Source organism: Penicillium manginii, assembly GCF_028828005.1.
Source record: "Penicillium manginii strain IBT 31320 chromosome Unknown utg000010l:1.0-1143873.0:1.0-1144522.0, whole genome shotgun sequence".
NCBI classification, from domain to species: Eukaryota; Fungi; Ascomycota; class Eurotiomycetes; order Eurotiales; family Aspergillaceae; genus Penicillium; species Penicillium manginii.
Genome location: NW_026643111.1, coordinates 316,489 through 336,369, shown reverse-complemented (window position 1 = coordinate 336,369; position 19,881 = coordinate 316,489). Strand labels below are relative to the sequence as shown.

The following is a 19,881-nucleotide window of genomic DNA, read 5'->3' as shown; positions in this document are numbered from 1 at the left end:
GCATCGGACCAGATTCAGAAGAAGACCTCGGGACTTTGATGATTCTCACGATCCTAAGTGGCTATGAAGTCCAGTGACTAGTACTCTAATAGCTATCTAGGTATCTATCTAGCAAATATGCATTTTCTTGATGTGATGATTGGAACTCCCGTAACTCAGATGTACCCCCTTCGCAAATATGTTTTCTTGATAGTCAATGCACTGATTACACTTTCAATGCTTTAATATGATGTCCAGGTCATGGCATCATATTCATCTCTGGCCACGAACTTCATCCATTCATTCACATTCCCATTTGTCTGCCCACGCTTTCAAGCAGATCAGTCTTCCGCAACGACTCCCTAGCTGCCTCATAGATTGCCCTAGCAGCCATTGGAGGAAACGCATTGCCGATCTGCTTTCTGGCCCCTGTCTTGTAGAACTGATAATCTCGAGGGAATGTCTGAAGGCACGCAATTTCTCGGTCGGTGAATGTCCGTCTACCATCAGGATGATAGTTCTCTTGCCCGCCAGCCGTGGTTATTGTCTTCGCTTGCTCGTCCCAATCCAGTGTCTTCCGGTACTCTCTCGACCACCGTCGCAGGCGAGTTGCCACATCGTGATTTGGCGAGTCAATGGGCAAGTCGAAGATAGCGTCACGGATCGTTCTGAGCCTGGGTTGGCCTGGGCCGCCGTAGGTCGGGCGAGGGAAATTGAAGAGATTTTCTCCGGGTCTGTATATCTGTTAGTTATAATAATGAATTCAGTGGATATGACCGCAGAAAAGAGAATAGTAGTGGGAGCTTACCCTGTAGCAATAAGTATGAGCCGCTTGCGTAACTGCGGAACTCCGTACCCGCCCAACTTGATGACTTCCCACCGCACCGAATATCCCAGTTCAATCAAATCCATGATGACCCGGTTCAAGTTGGGTCTATGAGCCTCATGCTCCAGACCGAAAGTTTCTTCCATAGTCAGAACCCGAGGCCGGACTCTTTCAACTGCCTGCCGCATACCTACCAGACATGCGGAGTTCCGGTCGTCATTTACCTCGTTGTTGACTGTATGGGCAGGGGAGAAGGTCTGGCACGGCGGTGAACAGTGCATGATATCGACTCGGAGAAATGGCATCGGCTTCTGGAAAAACTGATGCGCCTCCACTCTGCGAGACTTGGTCTCATTGCGCGGGAAGTTGAGACCGTAAGATTTCATCGCGTTCTCGTTCATGTCAAAAGACCACTTCACTTTCAACCCTGCCTGTCTGGCTCCGCAAGATGCTCCTCCAGCTCCACAGAACCCGTCACCAAAGGTATATGCATTCTGACTTTCTAATGTGAGGTCAATCAAAGTGGATGAGGTTGGCGGGGACGATGGTGGCGTTGGGAGAATGTTGTCAAGGTCAATGATCTCGGGTGAGTCCTCACGTCGACGCTGCACGCTTTGAACTATAGCACCGACCTTTCCTTCACCGAACGGAGTAGTAGACCCTCTCCATTTCTCCCGTAGCTGTCTGTTGGTCAGTCCTTTTCCGGGGTCTGACTCCTCAAACGTCAAATCGCGAACCACCCAGTTCGCAGCCTTCACTGGGTGATCATGCGTTGACTCGCGATATGAGTATACTACCTTGATACGACAAGTTTTCACTCGAGCCTTTCCCCATGAGCTACGCTCGTTAGTGAAGACTATTTTAGTGATGCCAACCACCCTGTTAGGCAGCACTTGACTCGTTCTTTGAGGCACCCAGACAAGCTCATGTCTGGCATGTGGGATGATATTCGGAAGTTTGTTGTTGTTGAATGCCTTTGGACGAAAAAGACGACGGCCTTTGAAGAGATACCGGTGACCATGCCGTGTGATCTTTTCTATTCGGAAAAATGATTCATCATCCAGCTGTAGATCCAAACCAACTTCGAATGTCACACCCTCCGGTTGGAAGTTCAGGCCCTTTATCAGAATGCTCTCGATTAACCGAGGTGGGTTGCTCGACCTTATCACTGTGTCCTCAGGTTGTTCCGGCTCGGGCCCCTTGGTAAGATCAATAGCCCGTCTGGAGGGCTTTCTGCGATTCGGTATCACCCGTTGCACGTATCTTGGCTTCATATCTCGCTCGGGGGGCTGGTCCCTAGTCTTTGTCTCTCTGCGAATGGTCGTTTGAGTGCGAGAAGGGGGATCGTCGGATGGAAATAGCACGCGCTTCACTGATCCCAGAGCCGAGGCAGGTATGTGACGCCTCTTTTGCGGTCTGTCTATCTCAGGATCCTCCGAGTTCGGAATTCTAGGACGCTTTCGTGGGTTCGAGAGAGGTGGTGTGAGATCGGGGGGTGCAAATGCTGCTTCTTGTCTTGCCGTAAAGTCCAATCCATGAGCATGCGCAGACCTCGCAGCTAGGGTGGAATCAGAAGTGCGGTCCACAATTTCTTTGATGCGATGACTTACTTAAGGTAACGGGAATAGGCTGCTCATCGTGGCAAAACTCCTCCAGGGTGAGGTCCACGAATGCACGCTCCATGACTGTGACGGAGTCTCAGATTGTTAGATAGCCGATACCGGTTGAAGAAAATAGGCCAAGACGGAAGAACCAAAAGTTTGGCAGAGTATTGCGGTCTCCCAAGGTTCTTTTTTTCTTTGCCGTGCAGGATGAGTTAAGAACAAGGGCACCTGTGTATATTATGAGGTCGAAGGGTTGGTGAGATGGTTTGGCGAAGGAGAGAAGTGAAAAGGCAAATGGACAGTAAAGCTGGAGAAAATCAGTTGAGTGTGGGAGTAGAAATTGGAATAAAAAAGTGAGTGGGAGGACTATTTGAAGTTTTTTCAAGGCTCAGATCTGGGTTGCGTGTCTTTCGATCATGTCTGAGGTTATCCGGATCCCGGGCAAGAGGTGGTGATCCGGGAAGGGGATTTGGTAATGGAATATTTTCTCTTTCGAAAACTGACGATTCAATCCCATCTTTTAGTCAAAGAGGCTTTTTCGGGTATTTTTCTGGAATTTTTTAAGATACTGGTGCTGTCGCTATGATCTTTCTTGATGTCCGGCAATTCGCAGACCTGGGATAGCGTGAAAGGTATATCAAAGATTCTCTCCACAAATGTAACAAAGACTTCTTGGGTCATCCCTTGTACCGTATTTGAACACTAACATATAATTTAAAAGCATTTATCAATGGAACTACCCCCCCACAAAGACACTAATTATGGGTGGCCTTCACCCAGGCATGTATTGGTGTGCATGCTCATGTTCTCTCATCGAACTGGCTTTGTCCGTTAAAGTGCAAAAGTCTTTCACCAATCATGAAGTTTTTTTTTTGATTCCTTCTTGCCTGTTCAAAGAGTGATTATCCTGAAATTAATTTGATTTCCATTTCCAAGCTTAACTATGCAAAAATAAATAAGAATTAGTATTCAACAGTAATCCGGGATACGCGTTCAAGCTGCTTCAAGGGGCTGGGCTCCAGCAGCCTTCGCTCCAGCAGCCTTCACGCGATTTTCAAATACAAAAATAACGGGGCTACAAGCTTTTACCACTGCCTGCGGATACTAGACCTAGCAGAGTACCTAGGTATTGAACTTTCATTTAATTACGACTCACACTCCCGTAAAGAAGCGTTAAAAAGATGATAGGGCCAATAATACCCAAGATATTATTGTAAAGCAGAATTGACATTAAAATCCTCAGAATCCACTAGCAAGTGTACTCAGGAAGGTATCTGCCCAGGCTGCTCAATCCTAGAGAAGATTTGAAAACCTACTAGATATTCTAATGAGATGTTTCTGAGACAGTACCCGAGGCCACAAGACCTTTGCTTGAAATTAGTATCACTACTAGTAACTAATTGTTAACTAGTTACCCGCCAAGCCCACGTGGAACAGACAGGCCATGCCAAGCGCGACCTACAATCCGATTCTCAAGACTGTGAAATATGAGATGTCCGATCACTCCTTCTGATAAAGATGATTCGATATAAGTAGATGGAACAACTAAGGTCTGGGATTACGATAAGGATAGCCCCGCGGGTAATACTTCGATTGCTCAAAATCTAATATAGTAATAGGGAGAATAGCAGAGTTGTACGAGCTCGATAGTGAAACAGCCATCCCAAAATGCGTCTATGTTCAATGGGGAGTGGGGAAAAGGAAAACGCCAGCAGAAAAGCACGCTGAAATAAGGGAAATGCTTCGCCGATTCATCGTGAATGAGCAAATTAATGTAATCGGAATGCAAGGAGAAGGCTGATGAGGAGGCGTTGAGTTCGTCAAGTCATGTCGGTGGATATGTGAAGCGCAGCGCAGCGATCGGGTAAGGTTTAGGCACCGTTGGGCTCGTCGTCATCTGACTTGTAATTCTCATCATCTTCATCGCTGTCTTCTCCCCATCCATCGGCCTCCAGTGATCGACCGCGGATACCAAAGCTCATCAGAAATCCGATAAAAGAAACTATGCCGAAGACACCGAAGGCCAAGGCTTCGCCCTTGGGCTGAATCTTGGATGTCAATGAAAAAAGACCTCCGGAGAGGAAGGGGCCTACGGCACGTCCAGCCGCGGAAAGAGTTTGTGCCAGGCCGTTGAGGGCACCAAGAACTGCATGGTTTGGAGCGGAATTTGTGATCTATTGGCGGTGAGTAGGGGAAACGGAAAGTTATCCGGGATCGTACGACTTACCAGCAAAAGCGCACTGGTTAGACCACCGACGGAGGCGACGGTCTTGACCAGTAGCACCAAACAAAGCTCGACAGCCATCAGCGCAGACTTTCCTGTCAAACCCTTGCCCTCCTTGCTCTTATATCCAACAAAAGGCATGAGGAGAAACGAGAGGACGAATCCGAAAAGACCAGCACGGTATGACCAGCGGTTGCCCATCTTATCGCGCAAGCGGTTGAAGATGCATATCTGGAAGATGATCGTGACAGCCCCAGCAAAGCCTTGGGAGAGACCGATCTCGGAAGGTGTCAAGTGACGTCCAGCGGGTGGCTTGGCTTGTGCGAAAATGGGGAACAGGGAGTTGAAGGAGACATTGCAAAAAGCGAAAACGAGATATGTCAACAGCAACAAGACCGTGTCCCGTGTAAATATCTCGTCCCAGGTCAGCTCCTCGTGATGACCAGCCTGACTTGACACCTCGGACGCCGAGTCCAAATCGCTGTCGTGTTCGTCATTGTCGGTACTAGTGTGGCGGAAGTGAGGGTAGGGAACGGCTTGGGGCACGCGGACATAAGTTGGCCTAGGGGCAAATCCTGTGAACTGCCAAAGCCAGGTGAAAAGGCTGCGAACTTTTTTTCCGATCTTTGGGAGGGTATCTGCGTCCTCCAGGCTTTCTTCTAAGTATATGGCGGTGATTGCCAGGTCCAACAAAAGGATGACCGCGGATACCAGATTCGGTGCAAGGTAGGGATATGTGCTTTTCTTTCCGGTGAACGGGTTGCGCTCGAAGACCAGTAATCCCCCCAAGAGTGGGCCCGTGATACCTCCAACGCCGTATAGAACTGGTAGATAGGTGAATGCCTGCGATTGGTTGCTTCGGTCGGTAATCTCGCCAAGACAGGTCGATACCAAGCCTTGATTGCCATTCACAATTCCCATCAAGGCCTGGACCAAGATCGCTTGCCAAAGGGTTTTGCAAAAGCCAAAAGCTATGAAGCATAACGCCGTCAAAAAGGTTCCAAGTAAAATGACCGGCTTGCGACCAATGCGATCAGACAGTGAACCCCAAAAGTAGTTGGTTGCGAGTTGCGCCAATGCAAAGGCCGAAGCGATCGTTCCAACGTATACGCCGACCTCGGACGACTTCACCTCAGGGAATGTGGATGCCATGTCCGGCAGGTAGGGACTGATGGAATTCAGTGCGGTCTGTTCTGCCAGGGCGATAATTGCCAGCACCGCCATTTGACGTTTGGGCAATGGTGAGTGTTGACCAATGTGGTCAGGCGATTCATTGTGTGCATCGTGGGAACCTTCACCGGAAGACTCCGACTGGCCGGAATTGGGTCGCCCACGCGACTTCGGTGGCGGGGTATCAAAGGTCTGGTAGTGCTGTGTAGAGGAGCGGCGTTTGATAGCAGTGCTATCTGTGGCCGGCATGATCGTGAAAAGCGATGGATGGTAAGCCCGGCGGCCGCGGTTTGGAATCCGCCTAGGCTAAAGCGAGAGGAACTGCAGCCTGCGGTCGACAAATCGATCGCAGGCGTGGCTGCTTGCGTCGAGTGTGGCCCGGTGCACACAGGATAAGTATCGTAGGTGGACGACAGACAATATGCAGGTTCAAGGGCAAATAAAGCGAGGTAGAAGGAATGGTACGATCACCAAGTAGTAATGGTCTTCTAGCGGATTGGAGAGGTTGGAGATCGGAAGGTTGAAGGTTGGCGGGCCTGGAAGCTCTCGGAGACGGATGAGGTAAGCGCGGAGACGCTGAGTCATCGTTGGTCGATCTCCGCCGGGGAAGCAACTTCCCCTTGATCGACATTTGATATTTCTAATATCCTCGTCTCTCACTGGCTCGTGAGCACGGACGAGGTGACACAACATTGCAATACTGCAGGACTGTCGCACTGTCCCTGGCAGCTTGCCAGCCAGCCTCTCTGCCAGCTGGTGCCAACATTCGAGGATGATGTTCATTTCTTACTAGCAAAGCTTTAAGGCGATCGCAATAACTCGAAGTATCGTTTCTTCTTTTTAAATCTAAATCATTGGATACTCATCAAACCATCACGATCGTGTTGTCTAATCTACGTATTTGCTCCTAACCTCGATGGGTTACTATCTTCATCACTTTCAAGCACCGGTCTTCTTCGCAATGATCTCTTTGAAAAGAGCTTCAAGACGTGCCCCCTCTTCGTCCGCCACGGTTCCATATGTCTTGGCACTCCCGTATGGGTGGTAAGGGAAGGGACTAATAAATATATCCAAGGTTAGCACTCCCATTTTCGAAGATAATGTTAAATATGCCAACGCGGAGGAGCCACTCACCCGTATTCCGGTACGAAGATGAGGTTCGCATCGGGGCCGTTCCTGTCAATGTAGCTTTCGATGATCTTGGCCCACAGTCTTTCCATGCACAATCTCTCTTGTTCGAAGATGGGGTTGAGAGGCTCGGGCATTGAGATGCTTGTGTTGTTCCGATTCTCGCGTGGAGGTGTCCCACCTGAACAGCTGTCAATAACTTGGACATGCAAAGATCTTCCTTTGTTTCACTTACGCGAGGGAGAACCTCATCCAGCAGTGCGCGGTCCTCGTCACTAATGTCCAGAATACGCTCGCAGCAAACCATCCAGTGAGAGAGGTCGGCAGTGATTTTCAACCTGCAATTTGTCAGTTTCGCAATTTATCCCTCAGGTTATCTTCTTGGATCCTTACTCGGGGACAGCTCGGAGAATTTGGAGAGAGTGGTATGGTGTGGAGAGGGATCGATTGCGATGGGTCTCGTGGAAAACATGACCGGTCAGACCAAGCTCCTTATCGACTTGCAGGGTGCCCTTGTAGAATTTGACCGACTCTTCGACGCTCCATGTGTCTCTATATTCTTGATTAGCATTCAGATTGGGCACTGAAACGGGGGCTTTGATTCCTTACTGTCCAGATTGGAAGTTGATGGCTACTGGTCGTAGCACCACTGTTGATTGGAGAACATCGCGGTAGTTTTGGAGATGGTGCTGGGCATCTAGACCAACGGGTCTAGGACCGACGTATCCAACCCATGAACTATGGGCTCTGCCCGGGCAGATTAGACCTGTGGTAATCTTTGCGACGAGGGGAACCTACAGAACGCTTATCTCCAACCCGACTTGGTCTAGAAGTTCTCTCAGGCGTGGGAACTCGGCAACGGGGTCCAGCTGATGGATATCAATCTCAACACCATCTGAAGAAGTACGCAGAGTCAGTTGATTCGAGCTCTTTGAAAGCGCCGGCCTTTTGTCTGCCAAGAGGATGCCTACATACTGTAACCATGCTTCTTGAGCTCCGGAAACCAAGCCTTCCAACTTTCGAGGCCAGGACCTCCCTTGTCCACTCCCCAAGTTGTTCTATGGCGTGTGATTCCCATTGTATAGTGTGGTTTTCTCAAGATCTCCAAAAGTTCTGCAATTGCTGAACCAAGATGCGACCAAATTTATTTATCACTTTCATTGCGCTGGGATCTAAGGCTCGCCCACCTGGGCAGATCGGGGCAACGCCGATCTGTCCCAAGATGGGAATAATTCCCGTAGGGAATAGCGGGGCACGGCTATTGACTAACGAGCTATGAATGGTCAAAGTGGAGGCGGGTGCGGCGTTTTTTAACACTTTGGGGTATGGTGGGTCTTTCGTCGGCGAACTTTACCTTGTAGAATTGATGGGTGGCTCCAAGCTCCGCGATCTGATGTCAAGAAAATCGGAGAAGAGACCAGCAGCTATTCACATCCCACTTTCCTTTCTTGCGCTGTTTGAATTACCCCGCGATGGATTGCGTGATTAATTAATTATGTTTGGTTATCTGCAATGCGGGGAGTCTCACTCTCAATGCCAGTCTAAGATGTAGTCGTTTATACCCATACATAGCCTCCCGACGATTCACAAAATGTTGTGGTTGGAACCATGACAATGCAATTTTTATTTTATTTTATTGGGTGTATTTTGACGACTAGTGTCCTGGTCCAGTCAAGTTGACTGAAATGATTACCGCGTAGTTTTATCTAATATTCGACGTTGGAGGACTGCTAATCTGGTAACAAGACAAAATACTGAAAAAATAGTAGAAACAGTATTTCATTGCTAGATCTATTTGGTACGCGGGAGGCTAACATTCCATTTGATGGACGGAGACACACCTATGTTGCTGAAAATCTGCTGTCGATCATGTAGATCATTCATTCACCTCTCCTGCGCCTCAGAAACCTCCGTTGGGGTGCAGTAAAACCTTGGTGAACCCATCAGATCTTTTGTCAAACTTATCGTATGCCATCTCCGCATCGGCTAATCCTAGCTCGTGTGATACTACGAAGCTGGGCTTCGCTTTCCCGGCGATTATAAGGTCTCTCAGGTATCTGTTGTATGATTTCACGTTGCATTGTCCAGTACCGATCGAAAGGCCCTAGAAAAAGAAAGTCAGAGTTTGGTTTTAATGGAACTAGCAGTTTTACCAGATCTTCAAAGGACTTACCTTCTCGAAAAGCTTTCCAAAGCTCAGACTGATCATTCCATTCGCAGTGGCAGGGTCGGCAGCACCAGGGTCACTATGAGTAAATGTCAAAAACACGAAGCAACCAAATAGTAGATAGCAAAACGAAGAACGTACCTGGGGACATAGAGACCTGGAATTCCCAGTCCACCACAAGCACGAGTCACCCGGATCATATTCTCAAGGACAATGTTGGCCTTCTCGGAAGATCCATCGGAGCCAACTGCTTGGTAACCGACAGCGTCGATGGACCTGTCAACCTCACCTCCGTTATGCGCAATAATCTGATCAACTGCATCACCCTTTGTGAAATCAATCGGAATGCACCCAATCTTCTTCGCAGCTTCCAAACGCTCGGCGACACGATCAACCACGTAGATGTTCGCTCCTCCTCGCAATGCAGCCGAGTACGCCGCCATCAAACCAACAGGGCCGGCGCCGAAGACAGCGACGCTTTCACCCGACTTGAACCCAGAAATCTCGACACCATGCCAGCCTGTGAGAACCTTGTAAGTAATGAGGGAACTGTAGCGCGGAAATGTACATCGTACCGGTGGGGAAAATATCTGTCACGAGAATTAACAAAAGTCACCAATAAACGCAGATGTCATTCAAGTTGCTGAACATACCTGCAAGAAGAATGAAATCAGACTCGTGCTCCTTGCCGGGAGGGAGTTTCAGAGCATTGAAGTCGGCATATGGGATACGAATATACTGCGCCTGGCCTCCGCGATAAGGACCCATGGCAACATAGCCTGCAAGTTGTCAGAAAACCACCACCAAAATCACTTGTGCCATGATTATCTCTGACCGTATGCGCCACCTGCGAATCCGGGATTGACACCAGTGCAGAAAGCCGTCTTTCCTTCCTCGCAGTTGCGGCAGCGTCCATCGGCAACATTGAAAGGCATCACAACGCGGTCGCCCTTTTTCAATAATGTGACTCCCTCTCCAAGCTCTTCAACGATTCCCATATTCTCGTGTCCTTTTTCTTGTCTTAGCCATCGTTGACAGTGTTTGTCAGCTCGAACATCTTACCGAAAGTGATTCCTGGCTCTGCGGCCGTTCGTCCTTCATACATGCTAAAGATGGGTAAGTTTTGCGCGTCGCAATCTCATCGCTTCAACCCCCTTCATTTAACCTACTGCAAGTCTGACCCACAGATCGCAGCCTAGATATTTGGTCAACTTGAAGTTCTTCGCTTTTCACGGGCAGGGTCCAAGTCAAGATCCATGGATATAGCTTACAGTGGTGACCTTGACAATAACATCATCGGGATGCTCCAACTTTGGCTTTTCTACCTCTTCAACACGAACCTTGTAAGGCCCGAGGTAGTTCAATGCCTGCATGGTTGTAGCAGACGTCATCTTGGGCTGAATGGAAAAGGTCGAATTTTTGGGGAGAGTTGTGTCCAGGTGACGGGTGAGTCGCGCGGGGTATTTGAATTTATTTGTACGATCTGCTCGGAGTTATGTCGCAACGGCAAATGTCATAACGCGCTGTTTGGCCTTCCAGAGATCTTTGTATTACTATAGATGCGGGGCGCTTCTCAGCCGTGAGGGGAAATAAACCCCCCCTTTCCCCACACTCGACTCGGGCAATATTTCCCGATCGCCGAGTTTTACTTAACTAGTCTAACTTGAGTGGAGCAGAGCCAGTCAATTCGTGGTTGCTCATCTGTCAGATACGTAATTCCAGAATCCAAATGTAAGTTCTCGGAATTCACGTTCCAACTTAAAGACCTTAATGGACCAGGTACGTTGCGAAAGGAAGACTGGCCGGAAGAACTACCAGATAATCAAATATTTTAACCAGTGGTAGATCCATGGATCTCGGGATCATTCACTTCTATTTCTCTTCGGCGTACTAGTAGGTAATGAGACCGCTTATGATCTACTCTCAAATTTAGTAAATTGGTTCGTGAGAGCTTGTATGTATTCCTGCGATTCTTAGAGGGGACGGGAAATTTTCAAATGTATCAGATGGTAGTGGAAAGACATATTGGACTATAGATCTAACTGAGGCTTGTCTGAATGTGAATGACACCTGAACCCATAGGCACCAATAATCTCTCAATCGCTGAAATGAGCATCTTCTTCCTGCTCCTCCACCACCACGAAACGAGTGTCCATAAACCGTTGCGGTGAAACGTCACAGATATTCATCTGGGCTTTTGGGGAGATATCACCACTGGGCGGGGTCGGCATCGGCAAAAGTTGTGCCTGTTGCGATCTCATCGTACCAAACTTGTCGAGTGCCTTGTGTACCCTTCATGCCACCATCATCATGCCAGCCGTTGGCATATAGTCCCACACGGAACTGGAATGCACGGTCATCTTCGATAGTGGTGTTGATATCGTATTGTTCCAGAACCTTCGTGCCATCAAACCACAGCTTATAATAGCCGGTACCATCGGTCTTCCAGCTGGATTGGATCTCAATCTTGTGCCACACGCCGGCTGTCACGGTCGCAAGACTGGGGAAAGTGGTGATCTTCTGTGCACAGATCGTCCCGTACTTGACTCTGGTATACAGCTGATCTCCGACGAGCCACACCATACTGGAAGGCATGTAGTCATCGCAGCCTGTGTCGCTGAAGTCGGCGATAAATTGAGCGATGTTATAAGACTGGGCTGGAGAGAACTGCCAGCTCTCCTGCAGACGGAAGGTAAAACCGTAGAAACCAGTGTCGCCGCGCTTGTAAACATTGTTCTTGACAACCTCGGAGTGATATCTTCCGGTGTAGCTGGAGTCGTAGACCTGGGTCATCTTCAAGGCGGTTGGACCTTCATAATAGACATTGGTCACTTCCAGGACGGTACCCGAATGCTCTTGATTCTTAGAATCCCACCCCGTAAGGGTTCCGGTGTTACTGAAAGTCTGGGTAGCCTGAGTACTCAGAGCAAATAGGGCCGCAGCCAAAGTAAGTTTCAATTGCATCTTGATGATTGCCCGAAGGCTTTGTGTATTGTATAAGAATTGGAAGCTTTTAGATGATTGATACTTATTGGCATTCGAGATGCGAAAACGATGCTTTTAAGTCTGTCCTTCGGACGCCTATTTTGATAAATCTTCATTTCAATTTCTGACGTGTGATTCCAGATTGAGTTAATGGTATCTAGATTTCTCTTGATGGATGAGCCAACTTCAGTTTTCGGTATAGAGTGAAACGGACAATCGCTTAAAGTGGGGTTTCTGCACGGGTTCATCAGATCTAGTTGGTTCTTAGTCGAAAATTTACAGCGCTAATAGGATCAATATCACATTACCGTCGGCATAACTTTCCCTTGATAACTTGATGCCATTTTTCCCGCTGTTTCCGCCGCCAAGATGTAGAGATGACAGCATATTCTAGTAGCATTAGCTTGGTATGGCTTGATTTTCTAGTGTCACCGGATACTAGTATGAAGCACTACGCATGTTTCTGGTTCAGTTTCCTTGTGGGATTCGATCATTACTAGTTTTCCATGCATGCACGGATATATTTTTAGTTTAATTAGTACTCTGTAGTTCCAAAAGGTTGCACTGACACTGGGGAAACAACAATTCAAGGTGGGGCGGGACGGACCGATGAGACCCTATCCATCAGCACTAGTTAGTTACCTGGGTAGTTAGTTAATAGACCAATTCAAGTTGTCACACGCTAAGTCGCTTAGCGCTCTTCGTCTAGTATTATGTTGAGGGGGGCAGGGAAATTTACAATCTGAGGCCGATTGTCTCAGAACAAGCGTTCCAACAGCTTGATGCAATAAACTCACCATTTTCCCCTAGTTTACGGGTAATTGAATCAGACTCCTGTCATTCATCTACAAAAGCATGGGGCGTATGAAGCTGAATCGATAGATCATCCCAACTTCCGTCCCTTGGCCCGCAGTGTACGGCCGCAGTAGTGGATCATTAACGTGTTCCACAACCGAACGGGCCGGACAACCGAACGGGCCACCCCACCCCATTACGACGATATATATTGAATATAACTCAACCACCATATAATATATTGCAAAAACTAGGCGTTATTCACAACTGGGCACCTATTCCGCTTGTGCCCTGGCTCCCTGCAATTGCCACAGCGCTGTATAGGTCTCTCAATCGTCGTCCTGGTTGCGCGGCGTGGCGCCGGGGGTATTGCCAATTGGTGCTCATATTCAATTTGTACACGCAATTGCAGGTCCTCTGCTGTAATTCCACCTTCGTAGGGTAATTGCCTATTTGGTAAAGCTTTTTTTCTTTGCTTACGTCCATTTTCGGCCATTACACGCTCATATGTTGTCTTTAACATAACCATCTCATGTGCAAGTAATTGTGCACCTCTGGTAGTCTGCTCCAATTGTCGATATATGTCATTATCAGGGGTTATATCCCTATAGACTAGTAATCGCTTGATTGAGGATGCCTGCCGTTGAAAATTGATAGCTTTGGATGGTGTATGAGGTATGAATTCACGACTGCTATCACTACCATGTGATGGTGGTGGTGTAGGCGATGGGGGATGAATATCAAGTTTTGATAGTACTGTCTCTGGCGAATATGGAATAATGCCCGCTGCCATAAAACTGCTAGCAATTATAGAGGTTTTGTATGTTGCTGCGCGTGCTTTAGGGTATAGACTAAGAAAGTCAGGCTTATCAATATGTGTAGAGCCCACACGTGCAAGATCTTGTACTGCCTGACCATAGAAGTGCTTCAATACACTAAAACAACCTACATCTAGTGGTTGTAATAGATGCGATGAATGAGATGGCATACAAATTGGCACAATATTGTTCTTCATGCAGATAGTGTCAAATTGAGGGGTGACATGACTCCCATGGCCATCCATAACCAAGGCAGACCAGGCACCATGTTGACGCTTTTTGACGTATGGAATGAAGGAATTTTCGAGCCACGAAATGCCAATTTCATCAGTTGTCCATCCATTAGCACTGATCTCAAAGCGCCAGTCATTCGGGACAGTACTACACCACGCTGCCATCAATACCTTCGCTTTAAAGATAATAGTCGGAGGGAGAACACCATCCAGATGGACACACTCAATTGCAGTAACCCACTCTCGGTTACCCGGTTGTAGGAGTTTGCGCTTCCCCTGCCACTCTCGACTGGTAATAACCTTTGAGGTGCTAGTAATCCCCATTGCAAATCCAGTCTCATCGAAATTGTAGATATCTTCGTTAAGAATACCATATTGAGCAATAGTATTGCAATATTGATTAAACCATTCACGAATAAGCTTCGGATCCTCACATAATGCACGCTGTGCAGCGTAGCGACGTGAAAAACGTGTTTTAAGCTTATCGCGACGTTTGACAAAGTTCTGTACCCAGTTTATACCGATTGTAAGAGAGGGGGTAGTTGAACGTTGAGCGAGTAGTAAATTGGCCATTTCTCCTGCAAGAGCAAAGGTAGGGGCCTTGCCACGTGCATCTAGATCCAATATCCAATTCTCTAACGAATCCTCTTCAATTGCATCCAATTTTGTGCAATTTGCGCGAAGGGTTTGGCGATAATGTCTTCCCTTGAAACGCGCTTGCAATGTTGCACGAGGTACCTCAAAAACGCGCGCAGCTTCATTCAGAGAAGCTACTTTTTCATTTCTTAGCGCCTGTATAGCAAGTTCAATCCTGCCTTCTTGCTCAATTCGTTTTTGAGTTTTTGCAGTACGAATTGGTGGCATGGTGGTGGTTTGAAAAAGAGAGCTGCAACACGCGACGCGTTTTTTAGGTGGGGTGGCCCGTTCGGTTGTCCGGCCCGTTCGGTTGTGGAACACGTTAGCGTGTCAAACGAGTTGAAGGCTATGTGGGCATATCTGGAAATCTTGGCGAGTATCACAATTATCCCATGAATTAGAAAGCGAATCCCCGGTTTAATTGCAGATTATATTCTACTGTGGATAGAAAATGATGCGTCAATTCCTCAGATGATGGAATTCTTCTAAGAGGGTGAAGATGAATGCTTCAGGTTTCATTGGCATGCGATCGGCTCAGGCTTATTATTTTCAGCTAGTTCTCAGCTGGTTCATCTCGTAAGACGCCACATTGACAACAAAGTAAAATTAGCTACAAGCTAACATCCCCGGAGTATTATTCTGTGCATAAACAAGTTTGCTTCACCGCTTATTGCCCTGAGAAAAAGTAATATGTCGTGTTCTGGACTTACCCCGAGGAATGCAAGCCTCGGCTGATCGGCATGTAGGCCATAGTGCCAAGATACCCCCCCTCAAACATGCCGCTTCCTATTCCGGGCTCCTAGCATTCCTCGGAAGCCACCTTTAGGCATGTTCGTGAGATGTATGGAGGTCGTAACTCGGTGGCGGGCCCGCTTATTCTGTGGGCTACTTGCCACGCTCCTTACCCTTGACTTAAAATTGAAGATTCCATTTCCGAACCCATACACCCATACATTTTTGACAGCATCGATCGGCAAGTGTCCGTGCTCTGGCTCCTCATCTGCCATGCACGGAGATATTTTGGCTTCCGGGACTTTTTTAGGCTTAATAGTATAATCAGACAGGTGTCATAATTTACAATACTGGTATATCCACGGGCGCAGTTGATTAATATCATGTAAGCTTATCACATTAGATTGCGTAAAAATGAAATGAGGATGATACAAGTTATCAAGCTTAGAAGGTTGATATTTGATTGATTCTTTTCGTATGCTTGATGGACTCTATCGAAAATTTAGATGGGTTTCCGGATGCGGTGTTTTGTGTTCATCCCCTGAACCTTGGAAGCATTTGACCCCTGGAGCTAAGACGAAGACGGCAGCAACTGTTTGCAACAACCAAATAACCTATTCCGGGGTCTCATTTCAACATGCGAACAGATTGTATCGAAATCTTTATAACTACCACCTGAATCTCATCTTGTTTTTCATATTGTTATCACAAATATCTCTCATAACGTCATATCATATCTTCTCTCTCGAAGTTTCAAATTCAAGTCTCTTCAAGACTTTGAAGCAATCCATCAATCGGTTATCACCAACAACCAATCTCAAAATGCAGTTCACCAACGCCGCCGCACTCGCCTGTGCCCTCTTCTCCTCCATTTCCCTCGCCGCCCCCGCCGAGGGCGCGTGGAGAACCACTGCCACAATTCAACTCGCCAACGATCAGTCGGGCGCAAATGCCAATGTCGCTGTCCCAGTTGATGGCGTCAAGCGCCCCGTGCAAGAGCTTTGGGGCCACACTGCTGTGGCTAAGCATGGCCTCGTCTTCGCATCGAGTGCCCAGCTCGTTGCTTTCCAGCAGACCACCGTTTGCACTATTACCCAAGAACCTCGCATTCATGTCACACTTGACGCCGAGAAGACTTGGGCATCCATCGGTGGAGGCGTTGTCGATCTCTGCGCCGCTTATGTCGTTTGCGAATGTGAGGGCATGTGAGCAACTGTAACCAGTCGCCTCTCATCGTGTCGAAGGAAATAATGGGAATTACGTAATATGGGGTTTTGAGTCTGTATATCGGTCATCTACGCAAAAAATGTATCTAATATAGCATAATTCATTCATCACATTTTAGAAGGAAATCTTTCGAACGAAGATAGTGAATCAGAGGACATTCTTTCGAGGTTTGAATCAGACTTTCCCGTGCTAGCACCACCTGGGCAGTCATTGATATTAAAAAGTATCTCCCGCCTAATATTTGAAATAATACATACTCTTTGCTCAACAGACACATTTACATGAAACACTATTTACATGTTCAAATGAGAGACACAAAGTCAAATGGAAGATTGAGTCGAACCAAGGAGTCGGTATCTAGCCTCTAAGCGTCCGGATTCTTAGTTTCTTTCCTTTTGATTCCGATCATCTCATGCATTTCTTGCCAAAACGTAGGAGGGTTATTAGGCAATGACGCCTCATAAGCATCAATAAGTGGTCTCTCCCAGACCAGGTCAAGGTCGCTTGGACTAACCAGCTTGGTCTTATGTAGTAACTTCCAGCCTAGGTAAAGTATAGGGGCGACAAGCTGCATTGTGTAGTTTTGAAAGAATTTTTCAACACTCCAAGGATCAAATGCCGTGTATCCATAGAACAGGAGGATTAAAGTCATTGCTGCCACACCGATGTAGGCACAATATGGCTGGAAATATCCAAAATATGGAAAGCTCCGCCTGTCAATACCTTGGGCTTTGCATGCGCGGTAGAACTGAATAAATGTTATGCAGATAACAAGGTAGTCAATCAACGCCCCTGCTGTTACTAAACTGACAAGCCAGTTAAGAACCTTGGATGAATTGTTAGAGAGCTGGAGAAAGGAAAGAAAGGGAAATGCGAGAACGACCATAAAGGCGTAAACTGGTACACCCTTTGATGTCGTTTTCGAAAGAATTTTAGGAGCACGGCCTTCAAGCGCAAGTCCATATAAGGATCTAGTTGCGCAATATGTCACGGTATTTCCGGCGGAAAAAACGGATGTTATCAGCAAAGCATTGACGATATCCGGAAGCACTGCGATCTCGAGATTTTTCATCGCGATGACGTAGGGGGAACTTCCACCACCCTTTTTGGAGCTTTCACCGGCCAGGATGGCTTGAATAGTAGGGTCGTTGAAAGAAACAACTATGCCTACACATAGACTGCCGAGAATGAAGAAGAGACCGAAACGATAGTATATCGTTTTGTAGGCCGTCTTGATGAAAGTTCTTGGATAAGCCGCTTCACCTGCCGTCATTGAGATATACTCAGGGCCAACAATACAAAATGCAGCAGACCATATAGCTGCTAGAAACCCTTGGAAGCGACCGAGATTTCCGGCCGTGCGATACTCAGCAAAAGCACTAGGATTCTGCCAGTTCCTGAAGCCGTACGTATCGTGTTGCGGGTTGCCACCCACCATTGTGATGAAGGTGAAGCAAAAAAGCATGAATATTAGAATGACCTTGCCAGATGAGAGCCAAAATTCGGCTTCTCCATAGGCGGTAACAGCAAGGATATTCAGAAGACTATACGATTCTTAGTTCTGTCATGAAGGTTGAGGAAGTAGGTTTTGGTCCAGGAGGGGGCTTCAAAGCCAACTCGGAGTTATCACCAAGGAATCCATACGCATAAAGTACGATACAGGCAGCACAGACAGCTGCAACTGGGATGTCATCTCTCCAGTAACTCAAGATGAGATTGATAGCTGTAATCTCAAAGGGAATCATAAGAGCCTCATATATACTACAAGCGACGGTTAGTTTAAGTGTTGATTCTCATGGAACTTTGATGGGATAGAAGTGTATGTGATGAGACGGGGTGAGATGAATGGATCAACGAACAAGAAATTCCACCCAACCATGAACCCAACCGCATCATCTACCCATTTACCAGCGAGGCGAATGAAGCCACCGCTTAGGGGATGTAGTACAGTCATTTCTGCAAGACAGTTGTTGACTGTTGCTAATACCATGCAGTAAAGCGTATAGGCAATGAGTAGACTAGCTGGTCCTCCAGCTCCTAGACCATTTCCAATGCTGACGAAGAGGGCTGTTCCGATGGAGCCCCCGATAGCAATGAGCTGTATATGACGGTTTTTTAGGTTACGATGGAGACCGACATTGATTGTTTCTCCATGTTGAAGATTCTCGTCGACAGGGACCTTATTATCTTCTGCTTTGTCGCTCATCATGAGTTTAGTACGGAGCCATGAAAAAAAAAATTGGCGGGATGGCAGAGTCGTAATTCGATTTGCATTGGGAGCGATGTGTTTATTGTGTTCATCTGATTCTTGAGTGCCTTGAAATTTAATGGGAAACACCCACGGGGGGGGGAGGTCAACGTTATATCTCTATCGAGCCGAGTAAAACTCCGCTCAGGCCCCTTGCGAGTGACCCGACCCCATTTGAACTCATCGATCTTTCAGGGATGGAAATATCCGGTAGACAATTTTCTAGTTCCATGCAGGGCTGTAAGCCTCTTGATCGGCTCAGGTCCCGAGAAAGATAGGCTTCTCCGAGCAAGTGTAGTTTTGATCACATGGTAATGCCCGCATCCATGTCGCGATGGCTTCACCTACCACAACTCCAAGATATCCGATCTAATCTCGATAATCCCCCCCCAGACCAAAGCCGCTATAATTCCTACCCAACAACTCCTACCCAACAACTTGAATATTTGTAATAACTTCATTGGTGCAAGCTGCCGACTCGACCTGGGTCAAACTGGATTCCAAGATTTCCCCCGCCCGTGCCATCAAAGCGAAATTGCAATGAGATTCAAATTGTAGCCAGTCCATTGGTTACCAACACAGCAACAAGAAATTGACCCCGCATAGCGTGGCTTTGATTTTTTGCCGCAATATTGCAGGGTTGGAGGGATGGGATCATCGTAGAGAAGACCAATAGCTAATCATTAAACCTTGCACAGGCCCCCGTCGCGCAGCCTCGGCAAGCATCATGATCTCATTCAGAGCAACTAATTCAAGAAATATCGATTTCAGTGCATATGAGAGATTCGAAATGTCGGAAGGGAACTCGATCCTTGCATGAGTATTGCGAGCAATGTACTCCCCCCCCACTATTTCTTAATCTTCTGAAAGAAATGTGTTTTTATGGAGTTTTCATAAACGTAGGCAAGAATAAATTCTCATGAAAAAATTCTCTTTGAACTCAATCACATTTTTTTTTCCCAAATAGATATTTTTTGGAGATATTTCAGGAGAACGCTACGAGATAGTTAACTATTCTCTGACAATGCAGATATTTGTGGCCTGAATTATGAGGCTTGAGGCCCATTTGCAAATTTCTTTCCAAGGGTTATTTGAGAACATTTAAGAGC

General features: G+C 47.2%; 7 protein-coding genes across 7 annotated transcripts; 1 reads left to right on the top strand and 6 right to left on the bottom strand.

Annotated features, from left to right (window-relative positions):
- Nucleotides 1–283: 283 nt before the first annotated feature.
- N7533_013022 (DNA cytosine methyltransferase) lies at nt 284–2,488 on the bottom strand (the record flags this gene model as incomplete). Its single annotated transcript, XM_057109672.1, has 3 exons — nt 284–713; nt 788–2,363; nt 2,416–2,488. The coding sequence occupies 3 exons, from the start codon at nt 2,486–2,488 to the stop codon at nt 284–286; spliced, it is 2,079 nt and encodes a 692-aa protein (XP_056953257.1).
- Nucleotides 2,489–4,280: 1,792 nt separating this feature from the next.
- N7533_013021 (MFS transporter) lies at nt 4,281–6,052 on the bottom strand (the record flags this gene model as incomplete). The annotated part of the gene is made up of 2 exons (XM_057109671.1): nt 4,281–4,583; nt 4,637–6,052. The coding sequence occupies 2 exons, from the start codon at nt 6,050–6,052 to the stop codon at nt 4,281–4,283; spliced, it is 1,719 nt and encodes a 572-aa protein (XP_056953256.1).
- A 690-nt stretch (nt 6,053–6,742) lies between these two features.
- Nucleotides 6,743–8,009, bottom strand: N7533_013020 (sugar phosphate isomerase/epimerase family protein; the record flags this gene model as incomplete). The annotated part of the gene is made up of 7 exons (XM_057109670.1): nt 6,743–6,860; nt 6,938–7,112; nt 7,163–7,269; nt 7,325–7,483; nt 7,541–7,678; nt 7,730–7,826; nt 7,907–8,009. The coding sequence occupies 7 exons, from the start codon at nt 8,007–8,009 to the stop codon at nt 6,743–6,745; spliced, it is 897 nt and encodes a 298-aa protein (XP_056953255.1).
- Nucleotides 8,010–8,831: 822 nt separating this feature from the next.
- On the bottom strand, nt 8,832–10,489 carry N7533_013019 (glutathione-independent formaldehyde dehydrogenase; the record flags this gene model as incomplete). Its single annotated transcript, XM_057109669.1, has 9 exons — nt 8,832–9,035; nt 9,105–9,177; nt 9,240–9,618; nt 9,674–9,688; nt 9,752–9,877; nt 9,934–10,107; nt 10,161–10,204; nt 10,268–10,293; nt 10,370–10,489. 9 exons carry the CDS (start codon nt 10,487–10,489, stop codon nt 8,832–8,834), a joined length of 1,161 nt encoding a protein of 386 aa, XP_056953254.1.
- Nucleotides 10,490–11,306: 817 nt separating this feature from the next.
- On the bottom strand, nt 11,307–12,062 carry N7533_013018 (polysaccharide lyase family 20 protein; the record flags this gene model as incomplete). Its single annotated transcript, XM_057109668.1, has 1 exon — nt 11,307–12,062. The coding sequence occupies one exon, from the start codon at nt 12,060–12,062 to the stop codon at nt 11,307–11,309; it is 756 nt and encodes a 251-aa protein (XP_056953253.1).
- A 4,057-nt stretch (nt 12,063–16,119) lies between these two features.
- On the top strand, nt 16,120–16,506 carry N7533_013017 (uncharacterized protein; the record flags this gene model as incomplete). The annotated part of the gene is made up of 1 exon (XM_057109667.1): nt 16,120–16,506. One exon carries the CDS (start codon nt 16,120–16,122, stop codon nt 16,504–16,506), a length of 387 nt encoding a protein of 128 aa, XP_056953252.1.
- A 382-nt stretch (nt 16,507–16,888) lies between these two features.
- Nucleotides 16,889–18,730, bottom strand: N7533_013016 (uncharacterized protein; the record flags this gene model as incomplete). The annotated part of the gene is made up of 3 exons (XM_057109666.1): nt 16,889–18,068; nt 18,142–18,285; nt 18,384–18,730. The coding sequence occupies 3 exons, from the start codon at nt 18,728–18,730 to the stop codon at nt 16,889–16,891; spliced, it is 1,671 nt and encodes a 556-aa protein (XP_056953251.1).
- Nucleotides 18,731–19,881: the final 1,151 nt, after the last annotated feature.